The sequence below is a fragment of the Belonocnema kinseyi genome, chromosome 5 (genome assembly GCF_010883055.1).
Source record: "Belonocnema kinseyi isolate 2016_QV_RU_SX_M_011 chromosome 5, B_treatae_v1, whole genome shotgun sequence".
NCBI classification, from domain to species: Eukaryota; Metazoa; Arthropoda; class Insecta; order Hymenoptera; family Cynipidae; genus Belonocnema; species Belonocnema kinseyi.
This window is the reverse complement of record NC_046661.1, coordinates 66,664,267-66,685,975: the sequence shown is the minus strand read 5'-3', so window position 1 is coordinate 66,685,975 and position 21,709 is coordinate 66,664,267. Positions and strand designations below refer to the sequence as shown.

General features: G+C 32.6%; 1 protein-coding gene across 4 annotated transcripts in view; it reads right to left on the bottom strand.

The window, feature by feature from the left end:
• Nucleotides 1-1,047: 1,047 nt before the first annotated feature.
• Nucleotides 1,048-21,709, bottom strand: part of LOC117173296 — an 81,511-nt gene continuing 60,849 nt past the window's right edge. For 3 of the 4 annotated variants that reach the window (XM_033361778.1, XM_033361781.1, XM_033361779.1), the window contains 2 exons: nucleotides 4,353-4,758; nucleotides 1,048-4,152 (listed from right to left, as the gene is read on the bottom strand). In XM_033361778.1, coding sequence (XP_033217669.1) covers nucleotides 3,041-4,152; nucleotides 4,353-4,566 — 1,326 coding nt within the window. In that variant the 5' untranslated portion in view covers nucleotides 4,567-4,758 and the 3' untranslated portion in view covers nucleotides 1,048-3,040. Of the gene's footprint in view, nucleotides 4,153-4,352; nucleotides 4,759-10,471; nucleotides 10,564-21,709 lie in introns of those variants that run through there. The other variant, XM_033361782.1, reaches the window with a different exon arrangement.

The window sequence follows — 21,709 nt, the reverse complement described above, 5'->3', positions numbered from 1 at the left end:
ACCCCCGTCCCAACTTCTAAAAGTGTTAACGTACTTTCTGAAAAGTAACGCCAGCCCACTTTCTTTCAGGACTACACCAGTGATCATTTAAATTTAGGGATGAACGTGCGAATCAATTAATTTATTTAAATAAAATTAACCACAAATATAGCATTTAGGCTCTTCTGAGATTGAAGTCCGGCATTGTTTTTTATTAATAATAGTTTGTCCTCATTTTCATACTAATTTCTAAAGGTTAATTTCAATTGCTGGCACCTACTTTTTCAGAAATTCATATTTTATGTGAATCTGACATTTGCCCAAAAAAATTCTAAAGTTACCACTTTGCACTTTTTCGTCTCATTGTTTTCCATACGATATATATGATGAATTAAAAATTGATGACGGTGTTAAAATATAGAACGTGTCTAAATTCACCCAAAATACGTGAACTTATGAAAATAAATCTATTAAAATTTCTTTGTTAGGATATTTAATATTATTTCAATTTATCTAAAATTATACAGTCAGAATCAACAAATGCTTCATGGATTCCCGAGTATGAAGAAATTTTGCACGACTCGAGCAAATCTCAATCCGTCAGAATAAATTGGGCGGATTATTGCTGAACATCTCTTTAATTAATTTTTCAATTAAACATCATCACATGTAAGACTTATGGTATTAATGATGTCAATAAAATATACTGAAATAAAATTATTCAATTTTCATTATAGTATCAGAACTTTTCTTTATGAATTTGAAACAAAAATTTGGATATTTTTTTAAATAGAAAAATTAAAATTTTCTTGATAAATATTCATTATCAGATATACAAAAATATTACATCAATCTACCTTTTCAATCAACCAACGAAGAACACAATTGTTATTAAGAATTTATTGAATATAGGAAATCTATAATCTAATACACATTTCTTTTATTCAATAAAATGACATTGTAGTTTTATTCTGCATTCAATACAAGTCAAAATATGGAAGGATATAAAATTTGAGTACATTTAAATTATTTATTTATTTATTTAACAATTACATTCCCCGCGACCTAAAAAGGTCATTCAGTGGGTTACATGATATGCACACAGGAACAGGCCTAATAAGGAAGACTAAAAGTATATTAGAATACTAATGGATAGACGTAGCACTAGTAGCGGCGAGTACATGTGAAAAACATAGGTATTAAGACAAAGCATATAAAACAAAAAGTCTTTAGGATTGGAAAAAGACTGAAAATTCGTATAGTGTAAAAAGAAAAAAGTATAACTCAAAATCTAACTTGAAAAAAATAGCTCAAAGGGAGATAACACATCTTGTAAAATACATTGTAGTATAATATCATTGCTTAAAAAAATAATTAAACCATAATACTTGAAAAGAGAAAGTAAAGGAACTTTATGTCGGGTTTCTTGCCTGAATTACATATGAGTTAACGCATCTTACAAATTTTTATTTTTCAGCAAAAAAAATGTCCAAATCATTCGTAGAGTCGAAAACAATGCTATTTATATAATTAATTTTATAATAAATTGGTGCCCTCTGAGAAATGACATTTTTAATTGCGGGTACATAGAAAGGCTCGTAACATCGTTTAGCGGATCTAGGAATTTTAAACATTATTTGTTGTAAAATACCTGGTACGTCAACTTCAGATCGGAGAATTTTAAACATAAAGAGGCAAGCAGCTAAAATACGACGCTCGGCTAGCGTTAGGAAATCAAAGCTTGCACACATAGCAAGGTAGTCCGAGCCTCGAGGGGGGTAGGATTTATCTCGTTTAAAGGTGATATCCTTAAGGTACCTTTTTTGGATGTTCTGAATTTGAGTTAAATACTTTACATGGATTGGATTCCAAATTATGGAACAATATTCTAATCTTGACCTTACCAAGGCATTATAGAGCATATTTAAAGCAAAAATGTCATTGAAAAGTTTAATAGTTCGAATTATAAAGCCCAGTGCCCTCGAGGCTGAGGATACCATATCTTGAATCTGATCTGTGAATAGAAGCTTATGGTCGTATAATAGACCTAGGTCGCTGATCGAAAACACTCTTTCCAGTGCGGTAGTATCAATATTGGATTTATAAAAATTTGGGCTGGCTGATCTTGAAAAGGTCATGATACGACACTTTTTAGTATTTAAGTGCAATTTATTTTTATTACACCATTGGAGTACGTTATCTAGATCAGCTTGGAGAGCCTCATGGTCTAATAGGCTCATAATGGTTCTAAAAACCTTCATATCATCTGCGTATTTTAGGATATTGGAATTTATAAATTGGTTAACGTCATTTACATAAATGTTAAAAAGCGGTGAGCCAAGGGCAGAGCCTTGAGGAACCCCTGACGTGGAATGGGAAGTTTTTGACAAACATCCTCTGTACATTAGTTGATTAGGCCTATATGACAGATAATTGAGTAGCAATTGTACGACATTACTTGGGATATCTAAGTTCTTCAGTTTGGATTGAAGAATTCTATGGTCGATCCTGTCAAAGGCTTTAGAGAAATCAGTATAGACAACGTCCATCTGGTAACCTTTTCGTAATGCATCATTTACATATTGCGTAAAACACATAAGGTTAGTAACCGTGGACCGCCTTTGAACAAAACCGTGCTTTTGATCTTCTAGTATAGGTTTGAAAGCTGAACGGATCAAGGGGGCTATAGAGAACTCAAAAACTTTTGCAACGTTGGGAATTATGGCTACAGGACGATAGTTGGCTATATCCGATTTCTCACCAGCTTTAAAAACAGGAACGATCTTAGTACACTTCCAAGTCACTGGAAACAACCCTGTTTTGAGTGAGATGTTAAAAATCGTTGTTAGCGGTTCGGATAACAAAGTAGCGCAATCTTTAACGAAAAAACTAGGGATTTGGTCAATGCTTGCTGTGTGTGTAGGTTTGAGAGTCTTAGCTGCAGCTGTTACATCATTAATTGATAAGAAAAAAAGAGTTTCCAGCGAAAAGATTAAGAGGGAAGGGTGGAGTTGAGATAACCCTAGGTGTGTCAGAGACTTGTATAACGCTAGAAAAATGATTAATACCAGTTAATTTTAGCAAGGCTTATATACAATGCAGAGAAGTCAGTTTTCTTAAATTTAAGCCTGGGAACGGATTGTTCTATCACAGCACTAGTCTTCACTGAGTAGGAGGTGGAGTTACGGGTACATTCAAGCCATAGAGCAGGATGATAAGCGTCTTCAAAGACCAAAGTAGTAACAGCTTTATTAATGTGACATTGAAAATTCGTGAAAGCAAGGTCAAGGCATAGGTTATTCTTATTCAAGATAGAGTTTCTTTGTACAAGATCAAAAGATTTTATAATATTGAGGAATAGGGCTGATTTTGTGTCATAATAGGTGCCAAGTGTGAAATCTATAAATTTAGGTGCGTTGAAATCTCCAATAATAACAATATTAGGGCATTGGAGGTCGTGGAGGTCTTGTAGGTTGTCAATAAAAGTAGAAAGTTGTAAAATAGTGATATCTGGCGGACAATAAATTGCGAGTAAAATTAGTGGTATAGATTTTATAATTACTTTGATGCCGACGATATTAATATTAAAGTCAAGATCCAAAATGTGTGCTAAATTAATAATAGAAGCATGTAGATATGGCTTCACTCCTATAAGCACTCCACCCCCTCTTTGGCCAATACGATCATCTCTGAAAACGTCTAATTGATTCGCATAAAAAATATAATTGTTCGGAAGGGTGGGCTTCAACCAAGATTCGGTGACAATTATGAAATCATAAAGTTCATTATCAGGGAAATTGTGAACTAAGTTAAGTTTGGTATTAAGGCCGCGAGTGTTCTGATAAAATAATGACATGTATGTCTTATTTAACTGTTGCGTTAACGTGGGTTTGAGTGAGCGGTAGATGGTGTGATTTTGACAACTGTTGGAATGCCGTGACGATTTTGAATGCGCAGGTTCGTTTCTCCGGTGCTGGTTCTGACATTGAGTTCTTTCCTGGCTCTTCGGTATTCGTCTTGCTGTAATTGGGTCCTGTCGATTGAGATACTCAAGTCCCTTAAATGAACTGGTAACTGTTGTGACAGTTTGGCATCCACAAAAGCCTTCCGGACTAGCATAGCAGGAAGTGGTGTTATGAAGTTCACTTTGACGGGTCTGGGCTTTTGAAGAGTCTGGGAAAATTTTCCAATTCGCCAGGTTTTAAATTGGTCAAGATCAAATTTGTCAGATAGAAAGGATTGGAAGAGGTTAACAATAGACATTTTGTCCTGAACTAGAGGAGAATTGCCCTGTGCCGTCGGTAAAGGCGTAGCCTCAGGTAAACCAAAAATTATTAAATTATTTTTGCGCTTCAAACGGTCTTCAAACTCACCGAGTATATCCGAGAAGTGTCCTAGGGCATGTTTGGAAAGATCTTGATCCTGGAGCTCCACAACTTTAACTTCAAGAGCATCAATCCTTTTCGTGTGAGAATCAATGACAGTCTCACAATTTGACAGTCTAGTATTAAAAGCTTTGAAATCACGTGATAAATCTGACACTGAGTTGTTTTCCTTTCCTAAGTCAGCTGACAAGGACTCTTTCATGATAGCGAACTCAGCACGAAGTAAAGCTTGAAAATCAAGTGGTCCCGGAGAGGTGGGGGGGCCGCAGCATTTCTTCTATGAGCAGACCTTCGGATAAACTTTGGTTAATTGTTACAAAAAGACCATGAAACTCCAGTCGGTCCGATACAGTTTACTAGTCCGTCTTTCAAAATGTAAACTTGAATCTCAAATCTACAAAAATAAAAAAGCTTTTTTAATTTGTGACACAATATGATGATTAAAAATTTCGAAATGAAATTTAATTATTCTAAATTTCTATCTAATAATATTTTATAAGTAAATTACCTATATAATTTAAAATTAGAATTATAGAAATCTTTTTTATATTTTAAATCAGGCTTTCAATGTTTTTATAAGTAAATAAATAAATATGATGAACAAAATGGTCGTTTTTTCTGTGTTGAAATTCTTTAAGTTTCGTACCGTAACATTAGACAAAGATGCTCTAATATTATATGATAAACAAGAAAAATATAATAATGAAGAAATTTCTTCGTGAAATTATTATTGTTGATATTATTATTAAATTTCATAAACAAATGCATTAATGAGGTATTTTTCGACTTTTCCAACATTTTCAACAACTTTTTCGCTGTCAAATACCCAAATAATGCAATGTTAATTTAATTTGTTTAAAAAATTATGGAATATATAAACTAATTATGAATTTTGCTGAAATTATCATGAAGTTTCCAATTGAAGAACTAAAATAAAAAAAAAAGAATTTTTCCGTCTACAGATGTCCGAATATTGCCTTTGTTTATTAAATTTGTTTTAAAAAATTATCAAATATATCAACTGTTCATAAATTTTGCTGAATTTATTATGAAGATCCCAATAAAAAAGTCTGATCAAAAAATTATTTATTTTGCTGAAATTATCATGAAGTTCCTAATTGAAAAAGTTCACATCGAATTTTTATGTTAAAAAATGCCTGAGTAATGCCTGTTTTCATTAGATTTGTTTTTAAAAATCTTTGAATTTATCAACGAGTTATAAATGTTGCTTAAATTGTCATGAAGTTCCCAATTAAAAGGACTGGCATTGAAAAAAAAAACAATTTTACTGTCGATAATGGCCCAAATTAAAAAAAAAGACATAAAAAAATCTCTTGAAATATTCCTAACTAATGCATTTGTTTATGAAATTTGTTGTAATTTCAGCAATAATAATCTCAAAAAAATTTATAATCATTGTGTTTTTATACAAATTTTTCGCAACATAACTTATGAAACGTAAAATTATGGAAAATCGTAGAAAACATTCTTTCAACAAATAATTTGTTCATAAACTTTTAATAAGGGTAGAGTACGTGGTAAAATAACTAGGTTAGGTAGTTTAGGCAGGGTTCGAATCCTCAGCAAGTGCCATTTTTTAAAGCGTGAAAGCGTACGATTATATGTGCAGGGTGTCTACTTTTGACTTGATACAAAATTCCTGTCATTTACCCGCCATTTCCCGTCAAACTTGTTTTAATTTCCCGTCATCATTCAACATTTTAAGTAATAATCATCCGGGCATAAACACTGACACAATTAATGCTGACTTTTATCAAACGTATTATTAAAGTTTTACAAACTTATATACTGGGGCACGAGAACACAATGTCGAACGAATGAAATCATCCCTTTTTTCTTGGACCAAAAGCTTTCCCTGCGTGCATGAGCCACAAGCATGTAAGAAGCACGTAAGTAAAGAAATTTTATTTAGAAATATAGATTGTATCTAATTTTTAATATAAGAGCTGCAATATATATTGTACATAATTTTTAATATGAAGCAAATATAATTTGTAATATGAAATCTGAAATATATATTGTATAAAATTTTTAATATGAATAAAATATAATCTGCAATCAAACATGTATTTGCCCCCCTCCCCCACCCGATAAGCCTAAAGATTTCTTATCTGAGCACTTTATTACCTGTTCGCTAAAAAAACGGGATACCATTAACAAGTATCCCCTATGCATTAACCCCGACCCTAATATGGGGGGGGGGGTGTACATAAAATAAGTCCATCAGCGAATTCCTACAAAAATATTTTCTGCCGTGACAACACCATCATTTTTGCGTGTAAAAGCTTAGTTTTAGCAAGTCATCAAAATTGTTTAAAAACGGAAAATTGACAATATTCAAACGCTTGAAACATCGTTAAAAAATTTTTGTTTGGAAAAAACAAAATAACACCTTTTATCTTTGGTTCAAGCTGAAGAAATTTCAGGTTCGACAATATTCAATTTTTCCAAAATGTGTGCATAGGACTCAATAAAAAAAAAACATGTTTTTTGGCCATTTTCAAACCATTCAAAATTGAGCAAAAAAATTTTTTATTTATAATTTTTTATTATTATTCAGTAGCCATAAATGTACAAAGAAAAAATTTTCTATAATTTTCAAAGCAATAGGGAAATTTTTTAGAATATTCAAAATTTTGAATTTTCAATTCAAAAAATGGAACAGAAGATATTAACCGGTTTCAAATTTTTTTCTACTTTTTTCGGCTTTCAACCTACACTTTTTTTTTGTTCTGCTCAAACGATTCGACTAATTTGATCATTTTCACTCCGCCCTATTATATATGAAGCTTTGGTTTATTTTCAATCATGCACACACACACACACACACACACCTACACAGTAATGACATATATTATATAATTCCTACACTCTCAGAAATTTTCTTTTAACGATAAAGGAATACTTTTACGGTTAACGTGCTATCGTTTAAGAGTTAAGTTTGAAAACAGATCCTTTAACGGTTAAAGTCCGAGTCGTTTAAACAAGAATCGTTTCAGCGATATGCGATTCTACTTTAATGCGTAGAAATTGCAGTTTAACGGTTAAAATGGGACGTACTCTTACCGAAAAATAATTTACGCGCATTCGTGGAATCGCATCATCGCGCTTTTAAAATGCAATCGTTTATCTATTAAAGCGCATACTTTTAGCGTTAAACTATATCGTCTAAAAGAGTGAAATGAATCTGCTTTCACAGTATTCTACTTTAACGATTAAAGGGCCGAATTTATCGTTTAGAGGGAATTTCTGAGAGTGTACTAACAGTATTACTTAGATATCTTGAATTTTTTTGTGCAATTTGAGACTCGATATCAGCAACATTGTCCATCATCATTTTTCTCATATTTTTGGGTTTTGTTACGTCCTGATTAATTTTTTTTCTTCTTCCTTTTGTTTTCCATTTTCATTTTCTTTCTTCTTTATTCCCAAATTTTCTACATACCTGTTGTGAGCCATACGCACAGCTAACATCATTTTTTCAGTGTTCTGAATGTTCTTCATACCTCCTGCGGCTTGAATAGCAGAGAAACCACGTTCAAAGGCTGCATTCTCATGGGACATAATTAAGATCATTCTAATAAAATCTTTTAATTGTGTGACGGTATTTTTAAAAGAAATTAAATTCCCAACAGCTTAGTGAATTCCCGTCATTTTCCCGGTTTTCCCCGATTTCCCGATGAGTAGACACCCTGTATGTGTACGTAACCGCTTGTGCTATGGGACGTCCCCACACACTTTTTTGTAGGTTAATTCAAAAAAGTGTTAATTTAGCAAAATGTGATTAATTTGCATAGCGCTTAGGAAATAGTATCGATTTTTTCAGTGTTAGATTTCCCCGGCTTTTTTCCTAGGATAAGAAATATTTTGCCTTCAAAATCTGGGAAATGATAGCGAACATGCTAACGGACGTCCCCACACACTTTTTTTGTTTTTTTATCAAAAAAATTTTGATATTGCTAACAACGTGCGTGTATATTTCGAGGTTATGTGTGTTACAATTCACCCGAGCCTTAGTTTCAAACTACCGAAAACATTGAACTTGCGAATAAACATAGTAACTAATCTCTCGGAACTAACCTTGTTTGCAGGCAATAAAAAAAGTTTATTTCGTAAATAATTTCCAGATTATCGGAAAGGCAGAGATGAAAAACGACGTAACCTCAAAATAACGCATATGCATATAATTTTTATTTAGCACAATACATTTTTTTGTTATTGTCCTTCAAAAGAGTCCGGGGACGTCCGTTATGATATTTTATAGAATCTCCGAATTTAGTTTTTAAAAATTTTCATTTTTGTGGAAAAAAGCTGGAGAAACTGTAAGTGTCACATGCCCTTAAGATTTAAATTTAATTAATTAATGCAATTAAATTTCAAAAGTTTTTAAATTGTATAAATTATTTTTTTTTATTTGTGTCGAAGGTTTGGTCAGCATCGACGGTTGGCCCGACCGTGGGCCGACGGTTAATTCACACCTGAGATAACGCATTTATATTAAAATATGTAAGAAGCACTGTATAAAGTTTTTATGAGAATCTAATAAGTATTTCATAAAGTCCGTTTTACGACCTCCAAACATATAAAAATGGAAATTTGTGCACATTTTGAGTAGTTAAAAAGTACTTGTATTATATTGAATTAGTCCTCATCAGATCCTTGTAAAGTCTCAGAGACTAGAGAATTCAAGAGGCTAAAAAGAGGGGTTTTATTTTGAGTCGGGTCATCTCTCAGTTGGATGCCAAGCTGAACACACTCAAAAATGGATAACGAAAAACTGCAACTGATGAACTAGCTACACAGGCCTGCTAGAAGAAACTAACAACGTCGACACTTTGATATCCGTAGCATCAATGAGACTTGGCACGCGGATCTTGTTGAAATGCAACTTCATACAAAATAAAACAAAGGATACAAGTACATATTGACTGTAATTAACAGATTTTCCCAAATTGCTTGGGCTAATCCAGCTAAATCCAAAAAGAGCAGGATGGCCACACGTTCTTCTTTGGAAGGACATGTCCCAGGCCCTGTCAATTCAATAGTAGAAATATGAAGAAGCACAGCGCCAACAGTTAACCGCAACTTAAACTAAAAGTATCAATGAGTGACGTATGTGTGCCATATATAAATTGTATATATGTGAAAAATGTTAAAATTGAATATATGTATCAATAAATTGGATAAAAAAAGTGAGAAAGATATTTATATATATATATATATATAAAGCATAATAAATTACTTTTAATATATCTTCTTTATACATTTTTCATTTTATCTATTCATTTTATTGATAATTATATTCAATTTTAAGATTCAAAACATATTTACAATTTATATAATAGCACACACGTAAAATAATTACATGTAAATGTATTAAAATTAGCATCAACATCACGGGCTACCTCAACCGGAGCATCGCCAGGAAGATCATTCAGCTCTTTTTCAGGCAATGACAAGCAAGGCACTATTTTTGTTTTGAAAAATTCCGCGGACCGCATAAATAATTCTTCGCCCGAAAACGCGGAAAGCATACTCGATAACCGCTTTCATGGATTTCTCGGTAGGTTATTTTCGTCAAGAGAGGATTTGACACCGCTTCTAAACACAACATACCCGGCTTTGCGTCCTTCGGAAATTGGCGATGCTTGACATGACGCAACAATTGACACCCGGGAACAACACACCTTCGTTTGTTTAACTTTATAGTCATCGGATTCATTTTTTCAAATAAAATATAAACTTTGGCACCGTTTGACACTTTGAATTTTCAAACCTTCAAATTCAATCACCTGTGCCGGCACGCAGCGCCAGCAGTTGGCCGCAACTTGTACTATGCTTGAAATAATAATCATAATTCTTCATATTCGCCAATTAGAGTTGAGAGAGCCTAACATGTCCTTCTTTTTCGATTTTGTCGTTCTGTACTTTTTTTTTGTCTGATGTCCTTCTTTTTCAAGATTTTCGCGATATTTGCATTTTGTATTGCGCGGACCTTAATTTTATTCACAATTTCTAACAGCGAAGCCTCAGCTCGAGGAGAATTACGTTAGTCGTTTGACCAATGACAAATTTACTTAAATTACCTTGGTCACTACGTTCGCATCCGCGCAGCACTTCTCTCTCGAAATTGTGCTTGTTGAAACTGCAGTGGGAGTCCGAGACCGTGTCGAAAGCCGAAAAACGAACGTACCTCTTTTTTTAACGTGAATCGATGGAAAAAGAGGTCCGTTAGATTTTCGGCTTCAAAACCATCCCCATTCCACTTTTCTGGAGGCCTGTGGAAAAGATTTGTCATTAGAGTTGACGGTCGCCGTGTGGCGGCACCAGCTATGCAGTTGGCCTAGAATTCAAATAATGAATAGCGAAAATGTTAAAAAAAATGTTTGTTAAATAAAAATAATGTCCTGATAGTTCTAAGTGAAAAATAATAACCGTTAGGATTTTTTTGAATCTTTTGAATTAAGAATAATTTTCGAAAATTGTAACATTCACTGCTTTTAAACGTAAATTCCTCACGGAGAAAACGATATCGCATTGATTGCAATATATACCGTAATTCCTGCGCTATATAATGTAATTATCGCATTATAATAACGTAAAATCGTGATATCGTACATTGCAAAATTTTACATTATATTATTATTTTATTATATTATACAGGGTGAGGAAAAAGTATGGGAACCCCGGAAAATCTCAGAGGGTTGGTTATAAAAAAAAATGTTTAAGGTCAGGTCTTATGTAAGTTTCAACGAGAAATCCAGTGATGACCTTGGATTTGACCTTGTACCTCACCTTCAAGGTCATTTCAAGATCAACCTTTTTTTAAATGGGAACCCATACTTTTGATATCGGCAATCGAAAGAACGTGAAATTTTACGCTAAAATATGCCTTGAGGTCCAAGGGCGACGTGCCTCTAGAGGTCAAATAAAAGTCAAATTATGGTTGCAAGAACATCGCGCATAAAAAGTGGTTAGAAAAGAAGGTTAATGGCAAGGTCAAATCCAAGGTAGTCACTGGATTCCTCGTTGAAAGTTACATAACACCTTAAATTAACCATTTTTTTATAACCAACCCGGGGTTTCCATACTTTTTCCTCACCCTGTATATACAAGGGATCTAGTAGTGGCCAAACGTTGACAGTGCATTATTACATCGTACAAAGCTCCGGAACCCGCTTGTATGTTATCATATTGCGCTTCATTTCAATATAGAGGTTATGCGATATCATTATGCGATATCTTTTTCTCCGTGCAGTGCATTCCTACTAACCACAACAAATTATTATTCATGCGGAATTAAATTAGGCATATAATTATTTGTGTAGTTTTTAAATATCTAAAAAGAAAATAGTCTGAATTGTATATTATTTCATATTATATTATATGATATATATTATCATATTTTTTATTTATTAACTTAAATTCATTTCGGATTTCCAAATATTTTGATAAAAATATTATGTGTTTTAATAAACGCAATTTGTTTCCTTATTTATTATTAAATGTATTATTATACATTATCTATTAATATTATTTATTATTATTATCATGCGTTATTTCAAATTCAAAAAATGAACCTTTGTAAAAATGATTTTTAAAATCGAGAAAAATATGCTAATTTTTATTATAACTAATTTTGAAAAAGAACTCGAGATAGACTTTTTAAACAAATATTTTGTGTTTTCTTTATTTGACAGTAACTATTTAGAGTTTGATGTTTTACTTTTTCTCATTATGTAAAACTTGTAATTCTTATTTGATTCATTAAAATTAATTAAATTTGTTTACAACGTTTAATTTTAGTTAATGTTTTTAAGCTTAAAAAAATTACAAACTACAATTTTTGTTTAATTATGCGAAATAAAAAAATGTCCTAAAATCTTCCAGAAAATAACTTTAAATTTTTCTAAAAATCTAAATAATATTGTTTGATGCTTTAAAAATCTTTCCAAATTCATAAAAAGCTTCTTTTTACAAAATTGTAAACAATTTAAAATTTTCTCCAAATTTTCATAATTTTTAAATTAACCATTATATTTTCCAGATTCGTTTTAGAGAAATTTTTGGAAATACTTTGAAATTTTTTATAACATTATCCTAAACTTAACTTTCTTTAAATAAAAAATCATTTTAAATTTTTCTGGGAATCTGAAAAAAATTTTCATTCCCTTGAAACCTTTCGTAATTTGAATTCAGCTTCCCTTTTTAAAATCTTAAACATCTGCATTAAAAAATATCAAGTTTTTCACAATTTTAAAATTAACTTTGAATTGTTTGAATACTTTTAAATATATATTAAGTATAATAGAATTTTTGGTGTTGTAATTGTAATTCTCATTCAATTTTCTTTTAGAATCCCTGTTTCAAAATAAAGAAATCATTGGAAATTTCACCATGAATCTTGAGAAAATTTTATTTCTAAAAATAAAAGTAAAAAATTAATCCGAAAAAATTGTTTAAAATTCTTTCAGATTCTTTTGCGACATATTTTAAAATCCTCAGAACTTAAAATTAACATTTTAAAATAAAATCTAAATAATTTTGAATTTTTCCAAAATCTTATTTTCCGTATGGTACGCAATTTCACCGTCAAAAAGTTTCATTCTATTACATTATTGTCGTTGAAATCTGTAAAATAGAAATTATTTCTTGAGGAAAAGATCCCACTGCTTCACTTCATTGGGAATCGAACCACAAAACTTCTGATTTCCGGTCAGGTGCTTTTCCAATTAAGCTATGAGAGGGATCAGAATAAGAACTCTTAATTCAAGAAAATAACGCCAATTTTTAAGTTAGGTGTTAATGGTACATGTAATTATTATTATTATTATTATTCATTAATAATAGTTACCTGTGAAATTATTCTTATCTTTAGTAAATTATTCTTTAGCAGACATGATTTAATCATTTTAAATTAAAATAAACATTCCTTGATCACTCTTTTCTGTAGATTCGATTAGAATAATTATAATCAATCATTTAAAATCTAAATGTCATGATAGGCGAGAATACATCAATGTAATATGAATAAAATAGCAATTTGAAAATTATTTTAAAAACTTAGTTCCTGTGATGCGATTTCTTTTTTATAATAAGACCCTTAAGTTCGTGTTTAATTTAAAACCAAGTATAATAAAAATACCCTTTTCGTCTCAAATCATAAACTAAATATTATGAAAAGAGTTATGCCGAAAAACAATTTTGTAAACAAATTCATTAAAATGAATTAAATATGTTTTCAATGTATAATTTTAGTTCATTTTTTTAAACTTAAAAATTTGAAAATGTAATAAGATATCATTTTTCTATAATCTAAAGTATAATGACGTTGTTTCGGATTATATTAAATAATGCCCATTATTCACAGTTAATATTCACAATAAAATAATATTTTTAAAAAGAGCAAAACTTTAAGAACAAGAAGATATACCTATAGACTTTATATGTAACAAAGTTGATACCTATAGACTTTATATGTAACAAAGTTGATACCTATAGACTTTATATGTAACAAAGTTGCCACAACAGTTTAGTTTAATATCATCCCTTAAAATAGCTCTTGCCATTCTTTAACAATATATTCATCATTTGGTGCTTTGTAAAATTGAATTTTATTAGCTTTGTCCTGCTCCGGATTACTTTTTATCTTGACTTAGAATCAAAACAAACGAACTTCGCCATTTTTGTTCAAAAGTTGAACACTGCCATGCTTTTCTAAAAAACATAGGCCAACTGCAAAGCTGGCGCCACCACACGGCCAACGTCCACACATAGTACATTTTCAACTCAGAGCTCCAGGGGGCTGTTCGAAACGGCCCGAAGTCTGTTACGCACAGGCGCTGCAATCGTTAATTGTTTTATACAACTGCGCAATGATACGTTGAATTTCAGGATTCGTAACCTGTCGTTGAATAGTTGAAACCACTGACTGCGAGAATAGGTCAGGTTTAAAACTGAAATCACTGAACACACAGTTAAGTTTCATAAATATAAATGATTTATTTCATTCATTGTCTCTTGCTCTACGCTTCAGACAGCTTCCGTTTTGCAATAAGTCATTGTTATCTAATGAATTATTCGATTACTAACGACTTCAGAAGCCTTCTTAAGAGTGTCAAATTTTTAATGGTTCAACTGAGGTCACGTGGCAATTGATTTTCGTTTTTACACTTCCAAATCTTAGTCCTTTAGTAACTCTGCTATAAATTCATTTACCTATTCACCGCGTCTAAATTTCAAACTATTTCCTACCTTGACCTTTTCTTAAAAATCCATTATATACTTATCTTTTTTCAAGTGCACTTTTCTAAATTACATTCTTGTATTATAATTTCTTTTTGATTTGTCATTAGAGATTCTCTGTTTAAGATCAAAATATCTTTCAATCAGAATTGCTGAAATTTATACTGGCTTATTTAAACTAAACATTTTACAATAATTTCATCATTTCTTTCACGTCTTAAAGGTTAATTTAATATTGTAAGTTCTAGTATTTACGTTATTAGGCCCGCAAGAAAAAAGGTATACTTTCTTTTAATATACCTATTTTTTAAATAATTATGCGTATTTATTGGTATGGCTAGTTTCCCATTTGCCTATCACTTTCTTTTAACTAAAATCTTTCGTTTTCCACGGTTTCGAGGTACTCTATTACCTACCCGAACAGAAAAAAAGGTCATTAAACCAAATAAATATCTGTTAATTATATTTAAATTTCAGATTTATAATTTTACTCGACCAGATTATATATAGTCTTTCTTTAAAAGTTCTATAACTTAAATATACCTTATCTTCTACATCCTGACTACTAACTGCTATCTTAAAATTTTATATTATCAATCATATTGTTTCATTATTTATTTTAATCGGAATCCTATATTCATTTAAATCCCAATCAAATTATAATAATTTTGTCCTTCGACTAGCTCTTCTTATTTATGGAGATTATATTCTCTTTTTAATATTGAAAAAGTTGTTTCAAGAAAACTTCAAAATAATACTCGTTAATACTTTAATTATTTATTTATTTTTATGTTTGTTTCCAAATCAACATTTTTCTTAGAACAAACCATATCAAACGTTTTCGCAATGGCAGGAGAAGTGATGATTTCTCCAAGATAACATCAATTCAATGTTTAGAACCGGGAAAATGTTATTCAAACATTTAATTCTACATGAACAAGGAAGTTCCGCCAAGATCACTCCATAATTGGAAAATGTTTCACTCTAGACGTGGACTTTCAATTGACCCCATTGACAATAATTATGGTCCAATAGTAGCCCAATCATCATAGTAATCAGTTCTGATACAGGAGCCTTCAATGTACCCAACTCTTACTATCATTGAGTCAATCGAAAGACTGGGTTGTTCAGACCATGCAGTCTCAGATTTCCGGCACACAATCATTGTTCTGGGTGCACGACCTCTTTTATAGCACGCAGCCAATTATCCGGGTACACAACCCTCTATTGCGACACACACACAATTATCCGGGTTTATTCCTTTATTTTGGCACACAGCCAATTATACGGGTACATAACCCTTTATTTCGGCACACAGCCAATTATCCGGGTACACAAACCTTATTCCGGCACACGGTCATTTATCTGGGTACACAACCCTTAAATCCGGCACACAGCCAATTATACGAATAAAAAACCTTTATTCCGGCACAGAGCCAATTATCCGGGTACACAACCCTTATTCCGGCACACAGCTAATTATCCGGGTACAAAACCCTTATTCAAGAGCAAGTCATTGAATCGGGTGCACAACTTTTTAATCCGGCACACAGCCAATTATACGGGTACACAACCCTTTATAAAATCCTGTATACTTCATCATACATATATGTTAACACTTGCTATCGCTGGTTTGACAATGCGAGCGAAATTAAGAAATTACGGTCAATAAACGGAAAAAAGACAATCACATGTGAGTATGTATTAAAATTTATACGTTCTCAATAAAGGTAATGTCAAATCCAGATTGAGGTTTATTTAAATTCGTTTTATTAAGTGAACAAATATATCATAGTTTCAACCCTCAACAATTTTGCCATTTATATTTTGTTTTCCCATTCTACGGCCGCAAACTTCAGCTAAATGACCAGAAGATCTACAATAGTAGCACTTCCTCCTCTCCCCGTCACGCATATTATTCGAAATTCGCACATCAGGACAATTTCGCTTGATATATCCGATATTTTGACACTTGGAACATTTAATGTCATTCTTCGATTTTTGATCTCGAAATTTTTTTTTTAATTGTTCACGCTCTGAAAAATGTTTCTATGGACTTGACAATCTTTAAACGTATCATTATAGCTGTCACAATAATGAAAACCAGATTCCTCTCTGCCCTTTACAAATCTTTTGTTTTCCAATTCAGTGCAATCTCTTTTAATATGTCCTATTTCATTACAATTATAGCACTTGCCATCACTGCTTCATCCACTCTTTCCCTCAGATCCAACTCCTGTATGTATATGCGCAATACGTTCTTTGGAATTAAAATTAAACTTAGTATTGTACGCTAAAGTTGAGTAAGCCTTGGAACTTCTACTCGGCTCCTTCAACTGTTCCCGTAATCTATCCCAGCTATTTACTTGGAGATCCTCGTCGTTCGCGAAAGCCCGTCCAAAAGTCCAGCATAATCTAGGATATTTTCCAAAACTTTTTTTCGAGAATTTACCTAATCTACGTGGAAAATCCAACATTACTTTTGGGACGATTCGCTACATTTAGTGGGAATCAATAAATTTCCCAAATTATAGGGAATATTCCAAAACTTTTGTATAAGTTACCGTAAGTTTAGAAAACTTTCTCAAAAATTGCAAGTATTATCTAATTTTCTCAATTTTATGTACTTTACCCAATTTTTCCGTGAGTCATAAGGACTTTTAGGAAAATTTTTCCAAATGAATGTTAAATCATAGATTCTTCCTTGTGTCTTACGGCCCACAGAAATTTAAATAAAAGTGAGCCAAAAAACATTTTTCGAACTCAAAATTTATTTGATTAAGAACTCCTATCTCAATCCTTTATGTTTTCGTACAATGCGTACCTTTTTCAAAACATTTATCCTAAATAATTATATTTTCGGTCGAAGAAAAGATTGATTTGGTTTTAAATCATTATATAATTTTGAAAAAGACGAACAAAGAATAAGAAACGAGTGAGAGGTTGGTTTAGGTTGAGTCCTGACGTTTTCTTCCTATTTTTTATTTTATTATATGACTTCCTCAAACGAACCGATTACGCTGTTGTTTAGGAACATACTTCTCTCCTCTGATCTCATTCTGTGCAATTCTGATTGTATGTTTTTCAAAAACTGATTTTTTAAAACATACTTCTTTTTAAGTCTGTCAGTCTCTAAATTTCGGTTTTTTGTACTCTTTCTCAAATTTCGGTTTTTGGTTAAATCTAGAAAGACATTAATCTACTTCAAAGAAACATCTTCTTAGTTTAAAATCACATAACTATATCAACCACCTACACTGTTAAAAATGTTTGGAGTTCTACCACACATCTACCAGAATTCTAGAATACAAGCGTAAGGTAAAATTGCAACTATGGTATTGGAAAGACGAAATTGCAATACATGTATTGTAAGTATTGTAAATCGTGAAGTCATCGTCCAGTATTCCAAGACATGTATTAGAGCGTTTGTAAGACGAAAATTGTGCACAAGGAAATTACCAACAGTTTAAATTTCTTAAAATGGTGAGTCAGCGATCCGGATGCACCGGGTCGAGCACCAGGTAGTTTAATGCGTATTCTACGAGAACTTTAAAAAATTTTAATTTTGTGAATAATGAAAACAGTTCCAAATGGTTAGTCGACGATCCAGGTACACCAGATCGCGTCCCAGATATCTTAGCACGTATTCTATGAGAACTATTTCAGAAATTAGATTGTTTCAACACCCAAAATTACTAAAAATTGTGAGTCGACGATCCGGGTACATCAGATCGAGCACTAGATAGTACAATACGTATTCTAGAAGAACTTTAAAATTTTTTAAAATTTGTGCATAATTACGTGCTCGAGGTCGTCTCTAATTTTTAATAATTTGTGTTGTTGGAATAATCTAAATTTTGAAAAAGCTCTTGTAGAATGCGTGCTAAACTACCTGAGGAGCGACATGGTGCACCCGCGACGTCGACTGATAATTTAGAATTGTTTTCATTATTGATGAAATTTAAATTCTTGACAAAGTTCTCGTAGAATACGTATTATACTACCCGATGCTCGATATGGTGCACCCGGATCGTCGATACACAATTGTTAGTAATTTTGGCTGTTAAAATAATCTAAATGTGGGAAAAGTTCTCGTAGAATACGTACTAAGATACCGGGGGCGCGACCTGGTGCAGCCGAGTCGTCGACTGACCATTTAGAATTGTTTTCATCATTGACGAAATTAAAATTCTTTAAAAAGTTCTCGTAGAATACGTTTTATACTACCTGGTGCTCGACCTGGCAACCCGGATCGTCAACTCATAATTTCTTGTAATTTTAGCTGTTTAAACAATTTAAATTTTAAAAAAGTTCTCGTAGAATACGTACTAAGATACCTGAAGCGCGACCTGATGCTCCCGGGTCGTCGAATCACCATTTGGAATTGTTTTTATTATTGACGAAATTTAAATTTTTTTAAAGTTCTCGTAGAAAACTTTTTGAACTACCTTATGTTCGACCTGGAGCACCCGGATCGTCGACACATAATTTTTAATAATTTCGGCTGTTGAAACAATCTAAATTTTGAAAATATTCTCGTGGAATACGTGCTAAGATACCTGGGGCACGACCTGGTGCACCCGAGTCGTCGACAGACTATTTGGAATTCTTTTCATTATTCAAAAATTTTTAATTTTTAAAAATTTCTCATAGAATACGTATTATACTGCCTGGCCATCGATCTGGTGCAAAACTTTTTTCACACGGGCAAAAATTTGTTTACCAGAAACAAGTGTTCTCAGAAATGATTTACATTTGTTGTTCTAATTTTTCTCTTCAACAGGCGTCGAGATATCTAGCTACTAGACTTGTATTATAAAATTCGAAGACATGTAAGGTAGCATACCAATGCCAGAATTTGGAAACTACAACATTGCGTATTGCAGCGTTACCTTACGTTTCAGAAATAAACTTCCAATACATGTAGTGAAAGTTTCCAACAGACATTTTTAAAACAATTCTTTGATTTCTTTCCCCCAATAACAACGCGCTTTCGCTCAAATAATATTTAATTGACTGAAATAAATATTAATTTGTAACTATGATTTTAAACCTTTAGTTCAGATAAAGCCATTTGATCCCAAACAGGGCCCAGGCTTGACCTGGTCCAAACTCAAATGAAACGCCAATTCTGGTCAGCGCACGGTTATATTGCCAGGCTAAATCGCCCAGATGGGCCTAGGCTTGACCCTAGCTTATTATCGATTCTGAAACATTTTTTATTGTCTGAATTAAAAGTCAAAATTAAGCCGAAGGGCTATTCACTGAGAAATCTGGAAATCTTAAAACTATTAATGTGGAAATTTCAATCGAATTCGCATAGAGAGTGCTAAGATTTCTTTTAGATTGCTGAGATTGCTCAGATTTCCAAAACTTCTCGAAATCGGGAATCTCGAGGAGAAATCAGACTCGACTAAGCTCGGTGACATTCGGATGGAGTCAGGCGTTAGTTCGACTCACCAATGCAGCGTGTGCATTAAGAACTTAACGAATGATTTACAAAATTTCTAAGAGTTCCTCAAAGAGTTCTCCTAAGATTTCCAGCGCAGCAACCTGAGGTTTCTCTGTGACTCCAGTGTACCAAATTTGAGTATTTCATTGATTATCTCGCAGGGTTCTGATTCTTCCTCATCCTCTGTATATATAATAATTTTTTAATTTACGTCCATCATATTTGTTTTTTGAATTAAAGTTTTAAACATCATTATCTAAATTAACTACGTATTTATACTTAATCTTAATGCGAAAATATTATTTATGATTAATATAAGTACTGACTTGCACTTTCACCGCGTAAATATGGAATGCCGATTGCTCGATGCCTCCGAACTCTGAAAGTGCTGTTTATTTTAGTCAATTTTCATAAATTTAATTTCAATGATGACTTACACTGCTAGAAAAATGTGCATTAAACTTAGTATACATGTAATGGAAGCAAAAATGCACAACCTAAAATTAAATTTAGTATACCAGAGTACAGGAAATTAATTATATGCATATACCGAATTTTGTATACAAGCAGGGGAGAATGGCCCAACTCCGACCGGTGGTCTAAATCCCCCCCCCCCATCACCCCTCGCGCCGATGTGGCAACCAAGCTGTCCATACCAATCTCGCTCTTTAAAGCATGTCTTTGGCAAGCATTGATTCGCTTTGTCGTTTCCATACAAATCCTGCTATAAACTGTACGTATTCATGTACACGCGCACATCCGACTGTTTTGGAAAGTTCGGGGGCTCATTTTTTCGAAATCCAGGAGATGAGTCAAGAAAGCCAGTGTATAATATTTTTTAGATTTACTTTTCGAATGGAAAATCGCGTGGCCAAAATGTGACCTCTAAATAGTGGCCTAACTCGATCCCCTTTTTCACGCAACATCTCGTCGTAAAACGTTTCGCTAAGCAAACATTTCTTATACATTTTTTTTTCAACAGGAATGTTGAGAACACAACCTCCAAAACTATACTTTATGCTGTCTTGATTACATATAATACTGGCCATGTCGTTTTCATTTTTCAGTAAGGAGAGAGTTACCCCCAAAAGTACCCAAAAACCCGTTCACGATTTTTACAGCACATACTCAATGGTGATCCTACTGGCTAAGTTGGTGGAGCAAATCCATCAGGGTGGATCAGTACGTTTAGGTGCTGCATTTTGGTAGGAACTTCACTGAAAATTATTTCATCTTTTTTCTGAACCTCAACATTTTTTGAACGTTCCAACTTTTTTTATACATAAAATATCGGTCTCAAACTTTGAGAAATGCAGAAGCCGAAAGAAAACTACGTTTAAGAACAAGGCTTAATAATAAAAGATGTAAAAAAATATATTTCAACAATCAATTCCAACGGCATCAGCCGGTGACGTTGTAGACGAAAATACGAAACCTGGCGGCCACTAGACGAGGCTCTAGAGAGTTCGTATTTTCGTGTACAACGTTATCGGCTGATGCCGTTGCAATTGATTGTTGAAATATGTTTTTTTACATCTTTTATTATTAAGCTTTGTACTTAAACGTAGTTTTCTTTCGGCTCTTGCATTTCTCAAAGTTTGAGACCGATATTTTATGTATAAAAAAA